The sequence below is a fragment of the Rhinolophus ferrumequinum genome, chromosome 19 (assembly GCF_004115265.2).
Source record: "Rhinolophus ferrumequinum isolate MPI-CBG mRhiFer1 chromosome 19, mRhiFer1_v1.p, whole genome shotgun sequence".
NCBI lineage: Eukaryota > Metazoa > Chordata > Mammalia > Chiroptera > Rhinolophidae > Rhinolophus > Rhinolophus ferrumequinum.
In genome coordinates, this window is record NC_046302.1 from 657546 (window position 1) to 685191 (window position 27646).

General features: G+C 40.3%; 1 protein-coding gene and 1 pseudogene across 2 annotated transcripts; both read left to right on the forward strand.

Annotated features, from left to right (window-relative positions):
- The first annotated feature begins 1006 nt into the window (after positions 1 to 1006).
- On the forward strand, positions 1007 to 27646 carry RPN1 (ribophorin I). 2 transcript variants are annotated; one of them, XM_033087453.1, is made up of 10 exons: positions 1007 to 1354; positions 4266 to 4330; positions 8033 to 8339; positions 14675 to 14884; positions 15884 to 16076; positions 21054 to 21153; positions 22388 to 22526; positions 22764 to 22883; positions 25414 to 25740; positions 27023 to 27646. In XM_033087453.1, the coding sequence occupies exons 1-10, from the start codon at positions 1094 to 1096 to the stop codon at positions 27203 to 27205; spliced, it is 1905 nt and encodes a 634-aa protein (XP_032943344.1). In that variant the 5' UTR covers positions 1007 to 1093; the 3' UTR covers positions 27206 to 27646. The 2 variants fall into 2 exon arrangements, with proteins under 2 accessions (XP_032943344.1, XP_032943345.1); XM_033087454.1 differs by having other exon boundaries at positions 1092 to 1354; positions 25495 to 25740; positions 27023 to 27632.
- LOC117011771 (40S ribosomal protein S6-like) lies at positions 13787 to 14515 on the forward strand (annotated as a pseudogene).

Below are 27646 nucleotides of genomic sequence, written 5' to 3' on the forward strand. Positions count from 1 at the left end.
TTCTGGCATTGTTGTTGGGGAGTCAGGATATCAGGTTTCTAGTCCCAGTTCTGCTCTTAACTAACTGTGTGACTTTGGGTAAGTTACGCTCTCTAGACCTGTATGTTGTATTTGGGAAATAAGGATTAGATTAGGATCTTTCAATTTGTGAAAACCTTGGATTTTATTCATTAGCCTGGGGTAGTGGAAAGAGCTACATTTTGGAGTCAGTCTAGGTTTCTAAACAACCTGACGTTTACTGGCTTGGATACATGAGTTTACTCATCTATAAAATGGGGTAATAATGTTTGTAATGAAAAGCTCATTTATTCATTCAGTGTGTATTGACCACCGACGTACTACACGCTGGGCTCATGGAATGAACAATCCAGACAACCTCCTTGCCCTCAAAAACGCTTACCTTTTGTATTACTTTCTTATTACTTTCAAATTACCACAAACTTAGTGGCTTAAAACTCAAATTTATTATGTTTATAGATCTTTATGACTGAAGTGTGAAATGGGCCTCACTGGGATAAAGTGAAGGTGCTTTTGGTTTGCCTGATGTTTCTGATGGTTGCATTGAATTTATGCATTTTCAGCAATTCTGTGACAGTACTACAGAAGTGAAGGTCACCTTCGGTATAGGTGTCTTATAATGGCGATGTTAACCATTATCACTTGGTTAAGGTAGTGCCTGCCAGGATTCTCCAATGTAAATTTACTATTTTCCCCTTTGTAATTACTAAATATTTTAGGGGAAATTACTTTGAGACTGCAGATATCCTGTTTCTGCTTAAACTTTTTCTTAGGCTTTTACTTTCTCCATTTGAGCTAAATTTTACTGTCTCTCACGGAGTAGAAAGACCAGTGTTATTGCAAAGAAGAAAGCTAGGAGAGAGCAGATGGCAGTGGCCAGTTCCTGTAGAAACTAGATAAAGGAAGACCCACGCAATCAGGCGCCGGCGAGCCGCCCGTTGCCCTGGAAACGGGGTCCTTCGCCCCGGGTGCCGCCATCTTGTGGCGCCAGCCTGGGCCCAATGAACGACTGCGCGGTGGGCGGAGGCGGGGCGGCGGCGCTTCGCGCGGCCTGCATCTCCCCTCAGTCCTGGTCATGGAGGTCCCGGCCATTCGCTTGCTTCTCCTCCTGCTGTTCTGGGTCTGGGCCCCGGCGCCGAGCAGCGCCTCCCCCGAGGCACCACCACTGGTTAACGAGGACGTGAAACGCACGGTGGATCTGAGCAGCCACCTCGCCAAGGTGACGGCTGAGGTGGTCCTGGCGCATCCGGGTGGCGGCTCCACTTCCCGCGCCTCCTCCTTCCTTCTGGCCTTGGAGCCGGAGCTCGAGGCCCGGCTGGCGTACCTCGGCGTGCAGGTGAGTTCGGGGGCCTCCGCCGCTCCGTGCTCCTGTACTGTGAGCCCAGGCGTCGGGGCGGCAGCTCCTCCGCCCTGGACACGTCAGCATAAGCCTGGTCTGGCGCGGTCCGCACCTCTCTGTCGAGCGAGCACGTCCAGGGCCGCTAGTGTGGCCTTGCGCTGGTGACGTTGCGGGGAGCGAAACTACTTGCCCCAGTAAAACGAATAGCCTTAGTGAAGGGCCTAGTATGCGGACCATGTGTACAAAACCTTCCCTTCAGTTTTCACGACTGAAGATGGCGGCACCCGAGGAGAAAGGACCCCGTCTCTAGGGCAACGGGCGGCTCGCCGGCGCCTGATTGCGCGGGTCTTCCTTTAAATCTTAGACTGGAGGAAGAATAAATGAGTAGTAATGAATTTAATTTCTCTAATTCAGTATCTGGCCTTTTGTAGGTGCTTCTTTCTAGATATCCAATACAATCAGAAATGTGATAGGCTCTGTGTTTAATTTGTAATCATTTGTAACCGTTGTTAATATACCACTTAAGGTTGCTAATGAATGCTTTTGAAAATTTTATCCTTAGTTTTAAAAATCATACAAGTAATATAAGCCCCTTTAAACTGTACGGAAAGGTAAAGTCCATTTCATTTCCTTCCTTTTGTCGGTTTTCATTCTTACACTTCATTTCTTAAGTTTGCTTGTGTACTTCCAGGTATTTCAGTGAAGACTCAACGAAAGAAAAGAAAATGTTGGCTTTGGGAATAGAAAGATTATACAAATACAGAACTTTACTTTTTGTTACTATTTTCATTAAACATCCATTAAGTGATCACCCAATTATTTGTTAAGAGGTGAATAGTCATTACAGTGTCATATTTCTTCTAAGCACACCTTACTTTCTGACTGAATCTGGAGCTATAAAGCTGAGTTTATAGGGATTATACTTCTGAAATGACTCCTATTCCCAATCATATCTTGTCCATGATGAAATGCTCAGTTCTACTCAAAGGTTTGTGGACAGATGGAGTAGAACTTCATTTAAATTTGTGCTGCGGCATTTGTATGTTTTGAATGTTAAATCCCATTCTAAGCTAGTCCTGATTTAATGAGGTTGTCACAGTATAATAAGACTCCAGCAGAAGTAACTAATTTTGCCATCATGCTGGAGAATGCTTATAAGCTGGGTTACTGTACTGATTCCTTATTGAGAATCTATTTTGTGTCACTGTTGTGGTAAGTATTTTAAGTACATTCTCACTTAACCCTTACAGCAACCCTTGAGGTTTAGATTTTACTGCAGGTGAGGAGTCTGTAGTCTGGGAGGCGAGGTTTTTTGTTTAACCCCCCCATGTGAGATTTAGAGTGGTAAGTGAGTTAGGGCTTAGGTTAAGTTTGTTTCAAATTGTGTGATCTTTACTGTCTCACATCGCCTTTTATGGCCTAGGTGGCTATGAGATAGCATTGTGTTGGGGTATAATACCTGTATTCTCATCACCTGATACACTCAAAATTATTTGTTAATTTTGTCCAACAGAAAAGACCACATCAATGGTTACATGTGCTCCTTTATATCCCTATCCCAATGGGAAACATAACTGCATAATACACTTAACACAGAAGTTGTGTATTTCCCAACAATTGATTTGGAGGCTTTGGTGAAGTTGTTAGAAATTTTTTCATAGAGATACTGTTGGGGAAAAAAGGGATCTATTCTGGTATTTTGGTTGCAGACTGTTTGCAAGCTTCTGAATTTGAAGTCCAACCCCAACTGAAACAGTTCAGAGATGCCTGGAGAGCTTTTAAAGCCAAATTCAACAGCCTCTGCTTAGTTCTCATTCGCAAAAAAAAAAAAAATTCAGTGGATTACCTTCAACCCTACATACAGAATTCTAGGAACTGGTAGAAGGGACCATGGTGATTATTGACGAGGAGCCACTGGTTCCTCATCTTACTATCAAGGACCCATCTTATTTTTTCTCTTTTATGGATATACTATATTTGAAATATTTTGTGTCTCTAATCTTTTCTTAAAAAAATAACATTTCTTAAGAGTGATACACACTAGTGTACTAGAACGTCCCCATTGTGATAAGATTCTAGTCAAAGTAATGAAACTAGTTATTTTTATTAGCCTGCACAACTTTATTGAGGATAATTGTATGATGACTTGTAGGCTTTTTGAAATACTAAAAATAGCTTCCTCATTATAGCTTTGTATATACCCTGTTGGCAATTAGTGCTTCAGTGCTAAAAGGTAGGCTTAATTTTGTTTTTCTTTTGGTGGAGGTTGGGTTGGCAAAGAGATAGGCGGTATGTGTAAGTTTTCTCCTTATAGTTCTATAGTCTCATGATTTGAGGTGCCTATTGTTTTTCAGACCCTGCAGCCTGTTGGAGTTAACATCCTTTTTTTGGTTACACATCCTGCTACAGGGAAGGATAAGAACAGGGAGTGTGTCAAACGGTGGCCATTGGCTTATTCGCCCCATGGACTTTCGCCACTGTTAATTTCTTTTGTGCAAATAAAAACAATTTTGGTCATGCATGAGACTTCTACAACAATAAATAACAGTATTTATTTTCTGTGTATATGGGTGTAAATGAAGAAGAAAACGTCCAGAAAGAAGCCTTTGAGGACTTTATATTTGGAAGTGTAAAGTGTATTTGGAGGTGTAATTTTTATGTGTATGTGTATTTGATCATTCAGGAAAACGTTTTGTATTTATAGACCTTATATAACTTATTCAATGCAAAAGTAAGTCCTTGACAATGTTCTCGTGTTTCAAATGAAAATAAAATTGTTACTGAAACCAGAATTCAATCTTTAAAAAGTTCTTGTAGTTTGAATATTTTAGAAGCCGTTGGTTAATTGTTGACTCAAAGTTTAAAGGCCAAAAACAAAAAAAGAATAACCTTCTTTGCCCTTTTATAGGTGAAGGGAGAAGATGAGGAAGAGAACAATCTGGAAGTACAAGAAACCAAGATTAAGGGTAAAAGGTAAGCTAACGAACAGTTGGAATATCTGTATCTGCCTCTTGTTATATCCTGTTAGGATTGGATCATAAGGTAGGAGAGTTTCTTAGGAAGTGCCTGGTATATTAGAGGCTGTTTCAATATAGTGAATGGTAGCAAGCAACAGTATGTAATATATTCTAGACCCATTTATGATGTCTTTTCTGATAATTAATGCTGAAATTGGATTCCCCGGTGGCAGTTTGTTTTACAACAAGAAAGTAGTTACTTTCCATACCTGGTCTCTCGAATCTATGTGGGGACTAGGGATTGCCAACCAATAGATGGGGAACCAATGAAAACTCCAAGCTGTTTGCCTCAGCAGATATCCTCCCATCAATGGCTGACTACTATCCTGTTTTTCAAGGGGCAGATATCCTTCCCCATCCCCACCTCCATATCTCATCTTTTAAGACTTCAGGGCATGAAAAGTGAAGCTTCTTTGCAGGAAGTAGACTGAACTCTGTGAAGGCCTGGGTTGGATTTGCCTTGTTCTCTGCTTTAACCTCAGCACAATCTGGGACCTGGCACTTATTATTTATATTGATACACTTTATTAAGGATATTTTTCAAATACACATAAAAGGCAGAACGAATTAAATAAAGAACACCTATATATCCCATCACCCAGCTTCAATTATCAATATTTTGCATGATATGTGTTAGGCACTGAAATATTTGTTGAATGAATGATGTGGGAAGAAAAGATGTTTTAGCTCAGTGATTCTTACTGAAGTAAACATCCTACAATGCCCAGGACAGGTACCCCCTTCTAACAAAGAACTATCCACCCCAAAATGTCAGTAGTGCTAAGGTTAAAAAACCTCGCTTCAGTTTATGCTATAGTTTATCGTAGGAAGAAATTAAAAAATTGGTTCTTGAGCAGCAAATCATTGTGCCTTACAACTAGCAGTCCATATGTGATTCGGAAAATGTTAAATTGGGTCTCCCTGCTTGCCAGAATTTTAAAAACTTTTTTCTCATTCATTTTGAATTTTTTAAAAGTAATGAGAAGCTGATCTAACAATAACTGTATTTTATTTATGTGTATGTCTGTATAGACATGATTTTACATATGGGTATAAATGGGATCATACTTAAATTTATTCATCTATATAAAGCTTAATAGTAACATTAAACAAGTCACTGTCCCATAACCCTAACATGACAACTTACATGTTTTTGTTCTGGACTATGTCCACTTGCAGATATATTTTTACATAGGTTCAATTACCGTGTGATCCTACTTTTTAATCTTTTTTTCCTCACGTAACGTTTCCTGTATTCTGTATGGTCTTCATAGTTGTCTTTTGTTGCACTTAATCCTCTTGAGTTGCTTTAATTTCATTATCTGAGGTGCCAAATTATAATGCATGGTGATTACCTTGATTTTTCTGTTGTAACCTCAGAATGCATGAAATGGGTATCTCACCAGCCCTGAGGATGCCAGATCTGAGTTAGCCTTAAATACGTTGTTATTAAGACCCTTTTTTCTTGTAAGTATTTCAGAGACACCTCTCTGGCTATTTGGGGACCCTATCTATGTTTACTGGCTTTGGCGCACGGACTGCAGCACATCTCTTGGAGAGCCAGGATGGCATAGTTGTTATGAGTGTGGTCTTATATAGCCTTACTGCCTGGGTTCGAATCCTGTCTCTGTTACTACTTACTGGCTATGTGTCCCTGGGAAACGGCTCCTCAGTTTCCTTCTCTGCTAGGTGATGTCTATCTCTTAGGATCATAGTTAAGACTCACTTTCACTAAATTAATTCATAAAATATACTTAAAACAGAACCTGGTACATAATAAGTGCTCAGTAAATTTTGACTTAATCACTAAGAGGACTAACCAGTGAGAAGGAGCAGTCCTGGCAGAAACATCTGTAAAGATAGAGGGGTTTGACATTTCATGGAGTGTTCAGTTAATTGGGCCTTCGGAGGGGCTTGAGTTTAGAGGAAGGTGGAGGTGGTGTAAGGAGGGCTGAGGTCAGTTTAAGGATTGCTTTGTATACCATTCTTAGGGGTGTAGACTTTACCCTGTAGTCAGTTCAGAACTTTTAAAAACATTATTTTAACAACATACTGTGGTTTTTTTTTTTCCTACTTATGAGTGCACACATTACACAGACTTGTCTTTATTCCTCGGTCCTGCCACAGAAACTGACATGCGCTGGGTATTCATCTCAGTAAATCTGTTTCTGTAAATGAATAATTGTTTTAGTTTACCTGACGAAACCAAGTCCTTTGCAAAATGTTCTTCGATTAGGTTAGGTCCAGTAAAAGAGCTATAGAAAGCTGTCTGCTTCTTAGACACCAGTATATTCAGCTCTCTGTTGTCTGTACAGCCTTTTATCAATCAGAAACCTTCATTAGCTAGTGCTTCTGCATTTCAATAAGAATTGATGTTCATAATGACGACCCTGGAACACTGAATGGTTCTGAAGTGTTTCTGAGTCATCAAAACAAGATTCAGTTATTTAACATGAAAATTAAGGTGGGAGTGACACCGACAAATTGTGTTGATGGGCTGGAGGGAAATAGAGATTAGGAGATTAATTGGAAGAGATGCAATAATCTAGGCAAAAGATAATGGTTTGAATTGAGGAGGCAATGGAAAGCCAGGAAGGGATAGATTTGAGAGACATTCTAAGACAGGATAAACCTGATATTGGGGACAGGATAGTGTGAGGCATCAGAAAATGCCTGAGATTTCTAGTTTAGAGTGGTCAGACTGTAGCAGTATTAATAGAGATAGGAAATGGATATCATGAATGATATTGGATATGTTGAATTGCCTGTGGGGGTGGTCAATAGAGTTGTGAACTTGTGAAAATTTGAGTGTAGCGCTCAGGACAGAATGGGATGAGAAGCAGATTTGGAACTTAAAGGCAAGAATTTGTTAAGACTGTTTCTGGAGAAGGTATAGGGCTTAGATTTTGAGTAGGTATTTCAGGATAGTGTTATGAAGTATAATGGTGTGACTGATGAAGACATTTAAGAACTCTAAATACCATGGAAGCATGTTAAAGTGCTTTCAGTTTTCCACTTAACGGTTTCGGGGTCTGTAAAGAATTGGTCTCCTGGTGTAGAAACTCAGGTTCATTTCTTAGTTAATACTCTGAAGTTTAGTAGTTTCCAGGCCATCTCTTTTTCTTTAAAATGCTAGTAGCTTTATTTCTTTCTGGTTATGAGAGTGATAACAAGTTCATTATAAAACAAATCAGAAAAACACAACAAAAGGAAGCTTACCCTCAGACACTTACTATTAAACATTGAGTGGCACGTTCATTGAAATATTTTTTACACATACATTTGTATGTATACATATTTTTAAATGGAATCATACTGTGTCATTTGTAAACTGATATATTACTTACATTGTACATGGAAATGTTTAATATATATGTAGATCCAAGCATCTTTTTTAGTGGCTGTCAATAATCCATTGTGTGGCTCTCTGCTATTATCCTGTTGTTGGACATTTAGGTTGTTTTATCCTCTTTTACTATTATAAACAACCTTGAGATGAACATCCAAATATTTGTCTTAAAGGGCTTAAATTAATAGGTTAAAGGTGATCTCTTTTAACTGCTTTTATCTTGGGTAAAAAATTTTGCTGTGACTGAGTTGCTGGCTCTGTTTTTAATTTCCTTTATGTCTTAATTCTCTTGCCTTGTTTTTCCTGCAGTGGGAAATTCTTCATAGTGAAGCTCCCAGTTGCTCTTGATCCTGGGACCAAGATTTCAGTCATTGTGGAAACAGTCTATACTCATGTGCTTCAGCCATATCCAACCCAAATCACCCAATCAGAGAAACAATTTGTGGTGTTTGAGGGCAACCACTATTTCTACTCTCCCTATCCGACAAAGACACAAATGATGCGTGTGAAGCTTGCCTCTCGAAATGTGGAGAGCTACACCAAGTTGGGGAACCCCACGCGGTCTGAGGACCTCCTGGATTATGGACCTTTCAGAGACATCCCTGCCTATAGTCAGGTAAACCCATCCCTTTCTACTTCAGAGAATGTCTTCTAGAATGACAGCTAGTTGGTAGGCTTGGGTGGTGTGGAGTGTGTGGAAATCCAAGATCATTGCTCGGTTTTTTAACCTGCTGTGGAATGATTCCATGGGGTCATCTTTCTCATTTTGGGAGTACCGATAGAGGCTGGAAGTTTAGGAAGGCTTTTTAAAGGAGATAGCATTTGGGCAGTTGGGAGAGAAGAAAACAAAGCATTCTGGGCATGGGCAATAAGAGGGCCAAAGGCCCAGGGATGGGAAAACGTGTGGTGTGCTGTCTAGTGTGGGTGGGGTAGCTGCTATGGATAGTAAAGCTGGCTGCTTTGCTGAGCCTGGGGGTTGGCCCTTAAAGGTAGAGGGAGCAATTAAGGCTTAAAAAGAATTTTGTTATGAAAAATTTCAAATGTATGCAAAAGTAGAGAGAATTGGATAACAGACTCCTATACACCCATCACTTAGATTCAGTGGTTATCAAGATACTAGCACACTTGCTTCAGCTATCCCTTTTTTCTGTATATTTTGCTATAATAATTTAAAGCAAATCTTAGAAATCATGTCATTTCACCCTGTCATCTCTAAAAAATATAGATATTTAAGATATTTATGATTTCTTTGCATCTATTTGTGTCCAGAACATATGCTATTAAGGATGTATAGTCGAATTAATTTGTTCTAATGTCACTTGGAATAATTGTTCCTCTGTTTTCCTGCTCTCAACTGTCAGTTTAACGTATTGTTAGGGCTGTTCATTTTGGGTTACTTTAAAGAATTTTTTTATTGATTTAATTTTTTGAATATAAAGAAATGAATATTACACAGTCAAAATTGTGCCTGGTGTGGATTGAAGCTGGCTACTAGGTGTGTTGGTTCTGTGGCCTTTTGGGAGGGGCTCTGATGCAGGCCCAGGTCAGCCACTGCCTGTGCCTGACCTGGCCACCTGGTAGGAGCTACAAAGTGATGTGCAGTTGGTAGCTGCCTGTGCTGGACTTGGTGGAGAGGCTATGCTGCAAGCATACTCAGGCCGGCTGCCACTAGTGCCAGGCTGGGGGCTGCTAGGCAAGAGATACAGGGCACACCAAGGCCAGCCACTATTTGTTTGGGGGTTGTGGATCTTTCCTTGATGTGATTATAGAAGGAGGTGAACATAGCATTTACCTACTCCATCATTTTGACCTGAAGTCCCAGTCAATTCTCTCCTTGCAGTTATTATTTTCCAAATTTCTACAATGACTTTTTAAAAATTGTTTTAAAAATAATTTTTAGTTTAAAAATAAATAAAATCTCACCAAAAAAAATAAAAATAAATAAAATCTTAAATTGTAAATAAATAAAAACGGACCAGGAAATATATATACGTGTGTGTGTGTGTGTGTGTGTGTGTGTGTGTGTGTGTATATATATATATACATATATATATAAAACAGCTAATAAAAAAAATCTAACAGACACAATCTCTAACCATTGTGCTAGCAAACAAACTCATAATTGAGGGTGATACATAGCATTACTGGATTTTTCTAACCTGGAGAAAACTTATCTGCAAAAATTCACAGAAGAGAGACTTTTAAGCTAATATCTATGGAGCTAACATGTATGTATGTGTCAGACACTCTTTTGTGAGCTCTAAATAAGCACATTATCTCATTTAATTCTCAACCCAACACAATAAAGTACTACTTATCCCCATTTTACAAATAAAAAACCTGACGCCTAGCAGTTTTCACTGACGTGTTCAAGGTCATAAATCTAAGTGGCAAATACTAGGTCTTCAACTGTGCAGAAGTTCTGGCTCTGTATTTCTACATAGTAAGGCCCACAAAACTTCAGAGGGCACTTTGACAATTCCACCACTTCTTTGCCAATTTTACCACTAAGGTAAGTATTAATAAATTTTTGTGGTCATTAAGTAATTCAAGTGCCCTTTTATGAATACACACCTAGAACCCTACTGAAATAGAATCTAAAAGGAGAAAAAAACCAGAAAAACAACCTTCTTCCCAAAAAGTTCATGAAAAGGACATAATAAGGTATATTTTGTTAATTCTTACAGCTCTATTTTATTCATTCACTCTATGGCTAGATTTTTTTTAAGGTTCATCTTCATAATATCTGATAGCATTTAATACCAATACTGGCAAGGGTATAAGGACACTGGCAGTTTCATATTGGTGGTAACATTAACCAATTGGCTAAATCTTTTTTAAAAAGATTTGGCAATACACAGTAAAAGATTTTAAAATGTTCATATACTTTGATTTGAAAACTTACTTCAGAAAATCTATTCAGAGATTTTAGGGAAGTCCACAGAGCAAGCCAAAGCTGGCCGCTTGTGAGTAACAGCTGCTGAAAGAGGTTCCGCCCTGTGAGCAAGTTGTGTGGGGCAGGTCCTCAGGGAATCACCAGGGTGGGGTGAGTTTGCTGGCCACTCAGATTTGGTGCCTATCTGCACCTGCAGGCTGGGTGAAGGGAGAGTTGAACAAAGGAACCAGGGTGCCTGTCAGCATTTCTGTCCTGGCCAGAGCTGTCCCTCCAGTCCTTTCCCTAAGCCAGACAATTTGGTTCCTCTCTATATGTCACTGGAGCTTTTTAATATAGTATAAAGCAAGTATTGCGTGACATAAAGGGAGCAATCAACACTTAATAATCATGGTAGGGGACTATAACACACCATTGACATCAATGGACAGAGCTTACAGACAGAAAATCAACACAGAAACAGCAGCTCTAAATGACACACTAGACCAGATGGATTTTTTAAAAAGATTTTTATTAAAAATATAGCTAACATACAATATCATATTAACTTCAGGGGTACACCATAGTTATTCAACGTTTATATACCTAGAGAAGTAATCACCATGATAAATCCAGCAACCATCTCACACCATACTATGCTATCACAATATTATTGACTGTATTCCGCATGCTGTACATGACATCCCTATGACTTACTTGTTTTATACCTGGAAATATAAATAGAATCAGCACAATCCCTATCAAAATACCAGTGACATTTTTAACAGAACTGGAACAAATAATCCTAAAATTTATATGGAACCATAAAAGACCCCAAATAGCCATGGCAATCCGGAGAAGTATGAGTAAGAGCAAAGTGGGAGGTATCATGCTACCTGATACTGAATTATACTACAAGACTGTAGTAATCAAAACAGCATGATGTTGGCATAAAAGCAGACACGTAGATCAGTGGGACAGAATAGAGAGCCCAAAAATAAATCCATGCCTATATGGTCGTTTAATCGATGACAAAGGAAGCAAGAATTTACATTGGCATAAAGACAGTCAACTCAATAAATGATGCTGGGGAAATTGGATAGATACATGCAAAAAATTAAAACTGAACCACCTTCTTATGCCATATACAAGAATAAACTCAAAATGGATTAAAGACTTAAATGTAAGACCAGAAACCATAAAACTCCTACAAGAAATTTAGGAAGTAAACTCATAGACATTACTCTTAGTAATATTTTTGCTGATATATCTCCTCGGGCAAGAGCAACGAAAGAAATAAACAAATGGGACTACATCAAACTAAAAGTTTTTGTATAGCAAAGGAAAGCATCAACAAAACAAAAAGACATCCTACTGAATGGGAGAAATTATTTGCCAATGATATATCTGATAAGGGGTTAATACCCAAATTTTATTTATTTTTATTTTATTTTATTTTTTTAAAGATTTTATTGGGAAAGGGGAACAGGACTTTATTGGGGAACAGTGCGTACTTCCAGGACTTTTTTCCAAGTCAAGTTGTTGTCCTTTCAGTCGTAGTTGTGGAGGACGCAGCTTAGCTCCAGGTCCAGTTGCTGTTGCTAGTTGCAGGGGGCCCAGCCCACCATCCCTTGCGGGAGTCGAACCAGCAACCTTGTGGTTGAGAGGATGCGCTCCAACCAGCTGAGTCATCCGGGAGGCAGCTCAGCTCTCATGTATTGCATTTCATAAGATTAATGTGTTCAATCTTAGTTGCAGGGGGCGGAGCCCACCATCCCTTGCGGGACTCGAGGAATTGAACTGGCAACCTTGTGGTTGAGAGCCCACTGGCCCATGTGGGAATCAAACCGGCAGCCTTCGGAGTTAGGAGCATGGGGCTCTAACCGCCTGAGCCACTGGGCCGACCCCCCAAAATTTATTTTTAAAATAAAAAAATCACACAACTGAACACCGAAAAATAATCCAATTAAAAATGGGCAGAGGACCTGAATAGACATTTCTCCATAAGGACATACAGATGGCCAGTAGACATATGAAAAGATGCTCGATGTCACTAATCATCAGATAAATGCAAATAAAAACCACAGTGAGATACCACCTCACTCCTGTCAGAATGGCTATCAATAAATGAATAATAAGTGCTGGTGAAGATGTGGAGAAAAGGAAACGCCTGTGCGCTATTGGTGGGATTACAAATTGGTGCAGCCACTATGCAAAACAGTATGGAGGTTCCTCAAGAAATTAAAAATAGGACTACCGTATGATCCAGCTATTCCACTCCTGGGTATTTATCCAAAGAAATCCAAAACACTAATTCGAAAAAACATATGCGCCCCTATGTTTACTGCAGTGCTATTCACAATAACCAAGATACGAAAACCACCGAAATGCCCATTAGTAGATGATTGGATAAAGAAACTGGTACATTTCTACAATGTAGTATTGCTCAGCCATAAAAAAGAATGAAATCTTAACCATCTGCAACAACATTGATGGACCTAAAGGGTATTATTATGCTCAGTGAAATAAGTCAGATTGAGAAAGACAAATACCATATAATCTCACATGTGGAATCTAAAGAACAGAATAAATGTGCAAAGAAAACAATCATAGGTACAGAGAAGAAACTGATATTTACTGGATGGGTGGGAGGATTGGGGGGTGGGTAAAGAAGGTGAAGGGATTAAGAGGTACAAATGGACAGTTACAAAATAGTCACGGGGATGTAAAATTCATTGTAGGGAATATAGTCAATAATATAGTAATAACTACGTATGGTTTCAGGTGGGTACTAGAGTTACCGGGGAATGACTTCACAAGTTACAGGTATTAATGTTGAATCACTATGCTGTATCTCTGAAACTAATATAATAATTGAATGTTTACTGTAATTGAAAAATTGAAAAAATTATGCAGAGAAAGTATAATTTCTCTGCTTCCTATCTGTTGTGAGATTCTCATGTATTGCATTTCATATTTTTTTTCCTCACATAGTTGCTATAAGGTAATAAGTGGAATGTAGACGGTTTTGTTTTTAAAACAAATGATATTTATGTTGGAACCTAAAACCATTTTATATATCCTATTTTTCTAATATGAATATTTTAATATAACATTAAAAAGTCTTAGTATCATTTTAAAATGTGGCAGCTCTTTTTCATGGCGCCTCAGAGGCAGTCAGCAGCTTCAGGATGAAGCTGAACGTTTCTTTCCCAGCTATGGGTTGCCAGAAACTCATTGAAGTGGATGACGAATGCAAACTTCATACATTTTATGAGAAGTGTATGACCACAGAAGTTGCTGCTGATGCTCTGGGTGAAGAATAGAAGGGTTATGTGGTTTGAATCAGTGGTGGGAATGATAAACAAGGTTTCCCCATGAAGCAGGATGTCTTGACCCATGGCCGTGTCTGCCTGCTCCTGAGTAAGGGGCAGTTCCTTTTATAGAGCAAAGAAAGTGCAAATCTGTTCAGGGTTGCATTGTGGATGCCCATCTGAGTGTTGTCAACTTGGTCATTGTGAAAAAGAGGGAGAAAGATATTCCCGGTCTCACTGATTTTACGGTGGCTCGTCACCTGGGGCCCAAAGAGCTAGCAGAATCCTCAAATTTTTCAGTATCTCTAAAGAAGATGATGTCCGCCTATATGTTGTGAGAAAGACCCTAAACAAAGAAGGTAAGAAACTTAGGACCAAAGCACCCAAGATTCAGCTTCTTGTTACTCCATGCGTCCTGCAACATAAACGTTGGTATATTGCTCTGAAGAAATAGTATACTAAGAAAAATAAGAGGCTCCAGAATATACTAAACTTTTGGCCAAGACAATGAAGGAGGCCAAAGAAAAATGCCAGGAACAGATTGCTTAGAGACTCAGGCTGTCGTCTCTGAGACTTCTACCTCTAAGTCAGTCCAGTCAAAAATGAGCTTTTCTAAGAGTAACAAGATCAGACATTAAAAATAAATAAAGTAAGTAAGTGTCATACATTTGATACATCATAACTGAACTATCCTGTTGCTGGTGTATGGATTGTCTCCAATCAGTTTGATTTAAACTTTTAACTACTTGTTTCGTTCTTCTGCAGGATACCTTTAAAGTTCATTATGAGAACAACAGCCCTTTCCTGACTATCACCAGCATGACCCGAGTCATCGAGGTCTCTCATTGGGGTAATATTGCTGTGGAAGAAAATGTGGACTTGAAGCACACAGGGGCCGTGCTTAAGGGTCCTTTTTCACGCTATGATTACCAGAGACAGCCAGATAGTGGTATTTCTTCTATCCGTTCTTTTAAGGTATGGCTTGTTCAACTTGGATGTTGGGAGAAACTGACATTATCGTATCTGCCCTTTTGCTTTTTGAAAGTAGGTAACTGTGGATAGTTGTATAAGATTAATGTTCAAATAGTTGACCAACAGTGCTACAACAGAATCTTAAAAAAAAAAAAAATGCCCTCATTTGTATAACTAGGCCTGTTTTTTAAAGAAAATTTGAGTAGTAGAAAAAGGGAAAACATAATACCACCCCTCAGACACTACCGTGTTTCCCCAAAAATAAGACCTAGCCGGACCATCATCTCTAATGCGTCTTTTGGAGCAAAATTAATATAAGACCAGATCTTATATTAATTTTTGCTCCAAAAGACGCATTAGAGTTGATGGTCCGGCTAGGTCTTATTTTCCGGGAAACGGTATTATTGCTGTCATATTTATAATTTTATACTGTTTTTAAAAAATGTTTGATCATATGTATTTCATATACAGTTTTATATTTTTTGTCTTATAAATGAAATCTTAGTAACATTTTTATGTACTTACGTGTTACAGAAGGGCTCACTGTGAACAAGGTATTACATTTCCTCCCCAATTATCAAAATATGCTTACAGATTTGGAAAATACCTAAAGAATATTAAGTAGAGAAACTCCTTCTATAACCCTGCCTACTGTCTAGTAATTTGGTGTAATTTCTTCCATGTTTGGTTTCCCTTTCCGTAAAATAAGTTGCAGATTGTTTTTATCTTTGTTCTGTCTTTAGTATTTGCAAAGGTATTTATAATTTTCTTTACTATTGACCATGTAGAAAAATTTGGCTACTTGCCAACCTTGATTGAAAAGTAGATTCAACATCTGGACATTTTGAAGTCTTGGGGGAAAGTTAGACTTTTTTTAGGTTGTTTGCAGTTTGAGGACTATTTTAATTGAGTAGTACATAGTATAATGAAGATTTTGGTGCAGTGTCTTTTCTGTATTTAAGATCACTTTTTTCTGAAGAAAGTATGTCCACTTGCTTGCAGACCATCCTCCCTGCTGCTGCCCAGGATGTTTATTACCGGGATGAGATTGGCAATGTGTCCACCAGCCACCTTCTTATTTTGGATGACTCCGTAGAGATGGAAATCCGACCTCGCTTCCCACTTTTTGGAGGGTGGAAGACCCATTACATCGTTGGCTACAATCTCCCAAGCTATGAGTACCTCTATAATTTGGGTCAGTTTTAATAGTAAGCAAGTAGAAAAGGGAGAGATCCTTTTTTCCTTTAATTTCCTGTGGTTTTTATTGTTTTTTAAGTTTATTGGGGAATATTGGGGAACAGTGTGTTTCTCCAGGGCCCATCAGCTCCAAGTCGTTGTCCTCCAATCTAGTTGTGGAGGGCGCAGCTCAGCTCCAAGTCCAGTCACCATTTTCAATCTTTAGTTGCAGAGGGCGCAGCCCACCATCCCATGCGGGAATCGAACCGGTAGCCTTGGTGAGAGCTTGCGCTCTAACCAGCTGAGCCATCCGGCCGTCCCTCCAGCAGCTCAGCTGCAGCTTATTGTCTTCAATCTAGTTGTGGAGGGCTCAGCTCACTGGCCTATGTGGGAATCAACTGGCAGCCCTGTTAAGAGCTCACGCTCTAACCAACTGAGCCATCCGGCCGCCTCTGTTACATTTTCTTCAAGTCTTCCTTTTTAAATACAAAACAGAATATAGAAAACCACACAAAACAAACATACATAGCTCAGTAAATTACTGTAAGAGGAACACCTGGTTACCACTACGCAGGTCAAGAAATTGAACTTTGCTAGCCATTCAAAAGATCCTCCATGTACCTCTTTATTCCTCTACAATAGTCATCACCATCTTGGTTTTTAGTAAACACTTTGAATTTCTTCATAGTTTTATCACCCAACGGTATACCTCTAGATACTCTAAATAGTTTTGCCTTTTTCAAAAAATTTGGTTTGTCTTATCAGTCTATTAATCCATAGTTTCCTCCTCTGTCTGTTTTCCTTATAATCTATCTGTTGAAGAACTTGAGCCCACTTGTAGTGTAACCTGCAGTCTGGGTTTTGGTGACTGCTTACTCAGTGCAATTCGGCATATTCCTGTCTTCCATATTGCTTTCAAATTGACAGCTATCCCTGGAGGTTTGATCAGACTCAGGTTTGATCCCTTTAGCAAGACTCAGGTGATGATGTGTTGTTTCATTAAAAGGCGTGCAGTTAAGTAGTGTGTGGTGTCTCGTTTTGTGCTGCTCAGTGCCTAGGTTCTAGTACTTTACTGGGGACTGCAAATTGCTGATCTAATTCTAGCATTTGTTTTCCATTTATTAAGTGGAATTTATAAGGAGACACTTCTCCTTATCTATTCTTAAGTTTCCCAGTATTGCAATTCACATAGGATAGGCAGAATAAATGCTTTCTTTTATTTACTAGATGACTAATTAGGTTTTTTAAAAGAATCATTATGTACTTACAGTTCTAAACATTTTATGGGTTTTATTCCTTTGCAGTGATTATCCTCATTGGTGCTCAGATTCTCCCATCTTTAGCCACTGGGCACCTCTTCAGGTTAAGTTCCTGAACCATCACCACATGATGCTACTAGTCTGTTAGCTTCCTTGCTGTCTTATGAAAAGACATTCCTGGTTCAAACTTGTATATTTTCTGTCCCAGACCTGGAATCAGCCATTTCTCTCCGATCCACTAGTTTCTTTTGGAAAAAGGTGTTTGAAGACCACAATCTGAGAGAACTGGGAATGCTTATTGCTCTTAGGTGGGTCAATTTCTAGGCCTTTTTAGTTAACAGAGCTAGAAGTGTGTATTACCTCTGTGTGTTAAAAATTTATGAATTCATGCAGTTACTTATAGTAAGTATGACCTATAGAGATTTTGCTTTTATATTTTATCTGTGTCTAATTCCATGTTGAGAATCCTGGTTCTCAAGGACACAGGAAAACAGAATTAGAATAGTCCATAATCAGTCATTTGTCTTATCCCATACCTGATACATAACAGTCTCAATAAAAATGGTCATATTACCACTTCTAATATGATTACTGAAAAGAGTTCATTTTTTTTTTTTGCATAATTCCTTTCTCCATTCTACTCCATTTTTTTTAGTATGCTATATGTATGTTATAAGAAAAAATAGCCATTACATAGTATACTTTCTTAGTCTTAGTTCTGCAGGTAACTGTGTATTTAATAATCACCTTCAGTCTGTCTGTTGATTGATATCTCTAGTCTTTTTGATGATCTGAAACTCATTCTCTAGTAGATGCTCTAGGAAGGGCTTGGGATGAGTTCTTACATGTTTTGAGACTAGGTTGTGCCTTCTGTGCTTCTAAGTCACTTTTGCTTAAAATCCTTGTCTTACGTGTCTTGAATGTCTTAAATATATTACTACTTTTTTTATTTTTTATGTTTTTGCCATAAAGTGTACCTGTCAAAATCTGATGATAACTTGTTTTCCCCTTATAAGTCACTTGCTCTTTATCTAGATGCTAAAGAGTTCTTTTTTTTCTCTCCCTAATCTGCCATCTTCAGGAATTCTTTCTTTAAAGTCTAACACTTTTACTAGACCATGTCTTGGCAGTGATTTCTATTCTTGGGTATGCATTATCCTCTTTCAACTTAGTTTCAGACCTTTTTGAACGTTTCCTCCAGTGGGGACTCATATTATTTCCATGTTGAATCTTTGCCTGTCTTTAGTATTTGGCACTTTTTCTTGAACCTTTTCTTCATTTAAAACTTTTCTTCTTTTTATCATAAGTCATTATTTATTCACTCACATTGTTTCTAGCTTAGGCTTCATTTTTAAAACAATTTTCTCCATTATTTCTAAATTTTTCCTGAGTTCTGTCACTTTTCTGAATTTCTATAATTTTGATTTATATTGTTTTTTTTATAACTTGTGTCATTTTCATAGTATCTTTTGCTTGTTTTCCAATAGTAGGAACAGTTCTGGTTGGTTTTTATGGGCATGTCTTCTGGCATACTTTCATTTTTCTCTAGGAATATCCTCCTTTTTTGTAACTTTAAAAAATTATTTTTAATTATAGTTGCAATAGTAAATGTTTTTGGTTTGTTGTTATTTATTTATTTAAGGAGGGTGCAGCTCACAGTGGCCCATGTGCAGATCAAACCGGCAACCTTGGTGTTATCAGCACTGCTAACCAACTGAGCTAACCGGCCACCCCAGTAAATGTTTTTAATATAACTTATTCTGAAAGTGAGAGAGTGTCTTGTACTTTTCTGTTGCTCATTTTTAATGTGAACTTTCAGGAGGAGGTATGGTAACTGCCCAATTGTCTTGTTTTAGTGTAGTATTAAAAAATATGGTGGCTTGCTTTGTGAGCTTTTTCTAGCTCTGTTTTCTTTCTTTTTTTTTTTTAATTTATTGGGGTAAATTGTTAGTAAAATTACATGGATTTCAGGTGTACAATTCTGTATTACATTATCTATAAATCCCATTGTGTGTTCACCACCCAGAGTCAGTTCTCCTTCTATCACCATATATTTGATCCCCCTTACCCTCATCTCCCACCCCCCACCCCCTTACCCTCTGATAACCACTAAACTATTGTCTGTGTCTATGAGTTTTTGTTTCTCATTTGTTTGTCTTGTTCTTTTGTTGTTTTTGGTTTATATACCACATATCAGTGAAATCATATGGTTCTCTGCTTTTTCTGTCTGACTTATTTCGCTTAGCATTATACTCAAGATCCATCCCTGTTGTCACAAATGTTCCTGTATCATCTATTCTTACCGCCGAATAGTATTCCATTGTGTGTATATATCACAACTTCTTTATCATTCATCTATCAAAGGACATTTTGGTTGCTTCCATGTCTTGGCCACTATAAACAAAGCTGCAGTGAACATTGGAGCACATGTGTCTTTATGTATAAATGTTTTCAGATATTTTGGGTAAATACCCAGGAGAGGGATTGCTGGGTCATATGGTAATTCTATTTGTAATTTTTTGAGGAACCTCCACACTGCCTTCCATAGCGGCTGCACCAGTCTGCATTCCCACCAACAGTGGATGAGGGTTCCTTTTTCTCATAGCCTCTCCAACACTTGTTACTATTTGTCTTGTTGATGATTCTAGCTCTGTTGCCTTATATCCATGTTATCTCTGGTATGCTCACTTTTGATTCTACTGTAGCAGTTTTTCGTCACTGTAGGATACTGTCCTAGAATGGGAGCTCTGATGGGCTTTTCAGAGTTCTGAAGGAGTAGACTACTCTAGACTTACAGATCGTCTGTGGGCCCATTATGCTCACCCACTGTGCAGGGACAGGGTAGGACTTTTCTGAATTTTAGCTGCTCTTCTCCAGTTAGCCTGCCATGCTCCCAAGTGAACACTATTGTCTGTCAGGAGCTCTTCTGTTCTAAAGTCTGTCAGTTGCCCTGTTGCCTCCCTCTGCTTTCTCATTCACAGAATGTAGGTCTTGTGCCTATTGGTGTTTTGTGGACCACACTCCCTTATATTTTGGGGTTTGTGGAGATGCCTTGTTACCTAGTTTTGTTGTGAGTATGGTCCATGGGCTTTTGATTTTGTTATCTAGTTGCTCTGTCATTATATGGAAATAGGGAAGATACAAAAACTGCTACCGCCACCACCTCTGTCTTCCAGTCTGCTAACTTTTTCTTTTCTCCCCTTCTTCCGCCTTCCCGTCTCACCCCCAATTCAAGTCGTCGTTTCTCAGTCTAGTTGTGTAGGACACAGCTCCCTGGCCCATGCTGGTATTATGAGCCTTGTGCTCCCCCGGATGAGGCAGTCGGTCTCCAGTCATCGGTCAGCCGCTCACAGCAGCTCATGTCGGCTGCTGGCCACTCACGATGCCCACCAGCCGCTCATGGCAGCACTCAGCAGCTCACGCCAACCTCCGGCTGCTCGTGGCAGCCCAGTTCCAGGGAGAGCTGTTGTTCACAATCTTAGCTGTAGAGGATGCAGCTCACTGGCCCATGTGGGACTCAAACCCGCGACCTTGGCGTTCGGAACATGGAGCTCGCGCTCCAACCACCTGAGCCACCTGGCCAGCCCTACCTAGTCTGTTAACTTTAGGTAGCATCTCTACTCTTCTGTGTAAGATAGGAGTGTTAATACCCTGTACTTCCCTCTAGTTCCTGTCCCATTCTCTGTTTTTCACATCACTGCATGTGTTTGAAAAACTGCATGTTTCATACCCTGCAGGTGATCAGTATGCACTGAAGATGAGGTTTGTGGACCACGTGTTTGATGAGCAAGTGATAGATTCTCTGACTGTGAAGATCATCTTGCCCGAAGGGGCCAAGTGAGTGTGACTGTTCTTCTCACCAAACAAATGGGGAGCGTGCCCTTGGTACTCAAGAGGAATCTGTGTTCTAGGGCCACAGAATAAATGCTCAGTATAGCTTTGACTGTGAAGTTTATAAGGACCTTCTGACTGGAGTTTAAACAGAAAAGTTAGATGAGGGAACAAGATTTATTTATGAAATATTCCTCAAAACACAATGCCTTTGTGTGACAGGAGTAGTATCCAAAGTCACCTTAGCAGGCCAGAGTGATGGCCTGAATCTGATGGGAAGAGCTGCAACTGGAATGCAAAGTCAGGACAGTCAGATAGCCCTTGTTCTGTGTTAATAGAAAGAGGAACAATAATGGAGCAGTCTGCATTCCTTAGACCAGGTTCAGAAAGGGGGTGGGGGGTCATTTTCAAATAGTACATTAGGGTTCTGTGGTTATAAGCAGTTGAGATGTCTTTGGCCGATTTAAGCAGAAAGGTATGAACCTGGAGGAGTTAAGGATCTTTTAAAATGACAGCATAGGCTGGGGAACCAGGCTTCGAAAAGGATAGAACCAGATCATCTCCAGGAGTCCGGTTGGCCGAAACTGATGGACACTCACAGAGACACCTGCCGTTGGTGTGAGTGACAGACACCTATTTGTAGTCTCGTGTCAGTTTGCTCTTGATTCACTTTAAAGGGAAGCGTCGCTTGGCCTTTCTTGGGTTACTCACTCTGATCACCAGAAAGAGAGGCAACTTGATCATAATTCCTGTGGAGGACATTCCATGGGGGAATGGGTAGTTCCTCCAAGCAAAACTAGAGTGTGCCATTGACCAGGAGAAGGGAGAGTGGGTCTGGGCAGACAAACACAGAACTTGTCCACTGCAGTCTATAAAAAGTTTTCAGTCATGTGAAAAGGCAGAACATTTGGAATAACTTCTTGGGTCTCTTCAAGTCACACAGGAGTGCTCTGTGAGCTGTGTGACTTCAAGGGGTTAGGCCAGTACTAGTGAACCCTTGTGAGTGCAGGATGCAGGGAGATAGTCGTTAACTCAGCAGAAGAATGGTCTCATACCAGCGCGCTCGCACCGGGTCAGCTGTCCCAGGACGCCAGGTGTTCCCTGGTGCTAGAAGGGGAGCGGAGTGGAGTGTGAATTTAGTGACCCTGACGGCCCCTTGAGCCTTGGAATTCTCCAACCCTAATAAACCTAGTTGGCCTCAGTTTGTCTGAGGCTATATTTCATTCCCATCTGCCTCCAGGAACATCCAAGTTGACAGTCCCTATGAAATCAGCCGTGCCCCAGATGAACTACACTACACCTACCTGGACACATTTGGCCGCCCTGTGATTGTTGCCTATAAGAAAAATCTGGTAGAACAGCACATTCAGGACATTGTGGTATGTGACTCCAGTCCTTTGCTCTGCCTCCTATGCCTGCCTACCCAGAGAATGGGTGCTGGGGGCCAGGACTTGCCCATCTTTTCCTCCTTGGGTTGGAATGGTTTGAACACAGCATCCTCTGGGGGTGAGGTGGGGCAGCCCAGATGATTCTTGGCCTGCTGAAGCCCTTTTGGCCTCTAGGTTTCTGAATCCATGCAGACCTGTCAAAGCCCATCTTCCTGGTTCTCCCCCCAGGTGCACTACACGTTCAACAAAGTGCTCATGCTGCAAGAGCCCCTGCTGGTGGTGGCTGCTTTCTACATCTTGTTCTTCACGGTCATCATCTATGTCAGGCTGGATTTTTCCATCACAAAGGTACCCTCTTGGCTTTTTTCTTTCTCTTGTCATTTAGTCATTTTTGCACCCTCAGTAAAGTTTCACTAGCTTTGCTAAGCATTGGTTTTTGCAACAAGCCCAAGGCAGAACCCTGTTGCCCAGAAGATACCCTCCTGACTGTGGCCTCTGCTAATCCTTTCTGTAAAGATACCTGGTCTTTGTTGCTGTGATCATGGAGACTTGATGTTAAGTGAGGCAGGTTGCTGCTGGTGGATGAGCACTGTGGGAGCAGGGCCGCAAGCAGTGTGTATTTTTGGTGGTGGGGCATGGGGGCTGAAAAGGCTATCCTGAGGAGAGGTGACAGGCAGAAAAGGTGGGGGAGAGCACTCAGCCGGAGGGAACAGTTTGTGGGACAGCAGAAAAGGCTTCAGGGGGTCCTGTGGGTAGCAGTAGTATACATGTGAGCAAAGACATTGATCTAGGTGGTTCCATAGACCAACAAAGTTACCCAAGGGTCAGGTGGAACAGCTGGGACAGCTGCTAGCAAACCTTGTCATGCAGAAGAGGCTGAGTTTAGTTTTTATTATGAAATAGCACCATTTTTTAAGCTATAAAAATTGTTTTTGTTTTATTGATTTTTTTTTTTTAATTCCACATTTATGGAAACTTTGTAAGAATACTAAAAATAACTCTTGTATGCTCATCACCTAGACATAGCAGTTAACATTTGGCCTCTCTCTGTATGTATCATCATTTTTCTTGAACTGTTTGAGAAGTTTGCACACATTTATGCTCCTTTACCCTTGAATACTTAAGCAAGTGTGTGTGTGCAGCCTGAGAATAAGGGTATTCTCTTACATAACCACAATATAACTATCAAATTCAGGAAGTGTAATGTTGCTATAATACAACTCACCAATATGCAGTTCATGTTCAAATGTTGCCGATTGTCCAAATGATAACTTTTGTAGTAATTATTTTTCATACTCCAGAATCCACCTGAGGATCACGCAGTGCATTTAGTTGTCATATTTCCTTAGTCTCCTTTAATCTGGAGTAGTTCTCTTAGCCTTTCTTTGTCTTTCATGACCTTGATATATTTGAAGTTTAGAGACCAGTTTTGTAGACTGTCCCTTAGTTTACGTTTATCTTATATTTCTCCCTGATTAAATTCAGGTTATGCATTTTTGGCAAGAACACTAAAGTGATGCTGTGTCTGCAGTGCATCACATCAGGAAGTATACTATGCTATTCAGTCCCAGTGTTGGTGACATTAACTTTCCTTGGTTGATCAAGTTATTATTTTTCTCTTTTTAATTAATAAATAATCTGTTTGAAGTTATAAATATATGCATTCATCCATTAGTTATAGCATTTATCATTGATTCTTGCCTGAATATGTTTTTTAGTATGGTGATTGAAACTGATTACATTATTAGTTTGCATTCTACTGTAAGGAAAAGTTTTTTTACTGATTGGTTGATTGTTTGGATTCATGGATTCTCACTTTGTTCCACGGATTACTGTCTACTCGTGCTATTGGTTTTGATGCTCAAATTGTCCCAGTTTTGACTATTTTTAACGTCTCCATCCTTTTTTTAAGCACTTTCATTGTTGGCACAACAATACATTTCAGACATATCTTCCTTTCTCCAAGGAGCTCTGGTTCCTTTTAGTACAGGGTGGTACCTAGAGACCATGATCTGTGAGCTAGATCATTGCTTTTGGACTATCACTGCTTCTAAGCCTTTTCAGCAGACAGAGCTTTCATTCCAGTCTTAACACCAGAGGGTTCTTGCTTATCTTCCCTCTTGCCATTTTTCCTCTTTCCTAGATCCCTACAATATCAATGTGTTCATTTGCTGAATTATATAAACACAAAATAGTTTCAGAATTGATATACTTATATCACTACAAACACCAAACCTATCAAGTAGAAACCAAGATTTGTTTGTAGTTATTTTTGTTTTTAGATTGAAAATATATGAATTTGTAAAACAATGGAAAGGTTCTAAATTCAGAAATTGAAAATGGTAGTTTCCTTCATCCTTGCCCACCTGCCTTGCAGTTAAATAATTTCATCAGTCCTGGGATATCCTTTCTGATTTATTTTGCAAAAATAATGAGACTCTCCCCCCCCCCACCCCCTGCTTTTATATGAGCTGCCAAGTTAGGATTTTTGTAGCAGACACCTAGTGAAAGGTGATTCTGGAAAGTCTGTAGGGCCTCATCTAAAGGGCCGTGAATGGTAGCATAAGGAGTTGGGACTTTTCCCCTTAGGCCCTGGGAAACCTTTGAAGTTTTTAAGGAGAGAGATACAATGAACATACTGGGAGCCTTTCCTGACTTGAGTTGAGATTTCTCTCTGCTCAGTACTTTATCCCTTTCATGGTGCATTCTGGCCTTAGTACCCTTTTCACATCCGTCTGTCTGCCCTGCCCAACTTCGAAGTGAACATCTGCTTCATCTTCATGTTCTCAGTCTTCCCTGCTGAACTGGTCCAGATGCAGTGTTAGTAAGGGTTTGATTCTCTGACTTTCCAAGGAGGTGGCTTTTCTTGTTTGCACAGCTGGTGGCGGATGCTGTTTGGGAAGTGAAAGTCGGAGTGGGCTCCTGCCTGGTTTCATCACATACGGTGTCTCTCCTCCAGGATCCAGCCGCAGAAGCCAAGATGAAGGTGGCCTGCATCACAGAGCAGGTCTTGACCCTGGTCAATAAGAGAATAGGTCTCTACCGTCTCTTTGACGAGACTGTCAATAGGTACAAGCAGTCCCGGGATGTGTCCACCCTCAATAGCGGCAAGAAGAGCTTAGAGACGGAACATAAGGCCTTGACCAGTGAAATTGCACTGCTGCAGTCCAGGCTAAAGACAGAGGGCTCTGACCTGTGCGACAAAGTAAGTGTCTGCTATCACTGAGTCATTTGGCTTGTTGCCTACCATACTCCACTTTCAGGGATTATACCCAACAGTTTAGAGCACCATATGGCTGTTGTACCTGGATCACACACTAGGCAGCTCTTGCTCACTCCTGGCTTGTGGAGTGATAATGTCCCCAGTCGTAGACTTGTGGCATGGTGGTTCGACAAGAAGTTTTGGTGTCTCAGATGTGAGCTGGGTTTGGAGAAAGCTCTGCTAGCTGCTACAGCATTGTCTGTCCACATGGCCAGTATTGAAAGCCACTGCTTCATCTCCCGGAGGCCATACTGGACAAGGCTTCAGGCTGCTCATGCTGTGGTAAGAAGACTGTAGCCTTAGAATAATGGGTTTGAATCAGCCTCTGATACAAACTTTGTAAACCTAGGCAAGGTACCTCACTTCCGTGCCTCAGTTTCCTCACCTGTAAATTCGGGATACTATTAGTATTGGCCTCATAGTGGTTGAAGTGAGTTAGTACGTGTAAAGTGCTGAGAATCCTGCCTGGGACATGCTGTGTAAGTGAATTCTTGTGACCTGTAAATGAGTGTGAGGACCTCCCCTCCCTGTGGAGGTAACCCTCAGAGTTCCTGACGACCCTCTCCATGTGCTGCTCCCCAGCATTCCCTCTCCTTACCGTGTGCTGTTTTCTTTATGTACTTAAGTATTTCTCCATGTACTTAAGTATTTATAATCTGTCAGCTTTGTGAGGGGAAGATGCCTTGTCTGTCTTGACTGCTGTTTTCCAGAACCTAGAATCATGCGTAGCATTATGGCTCACTAAATATTTGTTGAATGTTGAGTGAACGTGTATAAAAGCCCTCAGCCTGACACTGAGTCGATGATAAAATGGGAGTCATTCAGTCCGGCTGCCACACCCCTGCCATTGATCTTTTGCCTGACTGAATTCCTGTACCTAATTTGGCAAGCTGAAGGGAAGAGAATGAACGTTCCTCAAGTACCTGCTGTGTGCCTGGAACTATGCTAGGTGATTTCACATATTTTCACACTCAGTCCTCAACAATCCTCTTCTGTAAGGCCCAGTGATGGTGAAAGGACTTGCTCACAAGGTTCAGAGCTTGAAGGAATAGGGTTTTTAGGGGGGATGAAGCTGGATACTATTTGAAGCTAAGCCTGTCTCCCTCCACAGCCAGCCCCTCTGCCCTAGGAGTTCGGGGATCTGTAGACTTGGGAGGCAGTGAACTCTGCTGATTGAGGGTGAGAGGACCACTCTCAAGCCCTGCCCTGCTCTTGCCTTGGCCAGGTGAGCGAAATGCAGAAACTGGATGCACAGGTCAAGGAGCTGGTGCTAAAGTCGGCGGTGGAAGCTGAGCGGCTGGTGGCTGGCAAACTCAAGAAAGACACGTACATCGAGAATGAGAAGCTCATCTCAGGCAAGCGTCAGGAGCTGGTCACCAAGATTGATCACATCCTGGATGCTCTGTAGCCCCGGTCTTTGTTCTCAGGGTGGGCCCAGAGTGCTTCACTTACGGATGGCAGGTGTGGGGGGTGGGGGGCTGAACAGCGAGGCCAGTGAATGCTGGCATCTGTATTTTGCAAAAGGCCTTCAAGGAAGAGAAACCAGGCCCTGCCTCGGACACCTCAAAAAGCTTAGTTTTTGTCCCTAAAGTGTTCCTTTAAACAAACAAACAAAAAAACACCAAAAACTTCCATTAAAAATAAAATATCTTTGTGTTTTGAACAACTAAATTTTTAATATTTGATTGGTTTTGTTCTGAAGCCTAGGACACTCTTTTAAGCCTGTAAGCCCTTTGTTTTATGCCCTTCTAGTTACTGATGTTTGGATATTGCAAGTGTGCATGTTTTTAAAGTGTTTGTGACCAAATGAAAATAAAGCAGGGACTGTGAACATTTGTTCTGTTGAAAA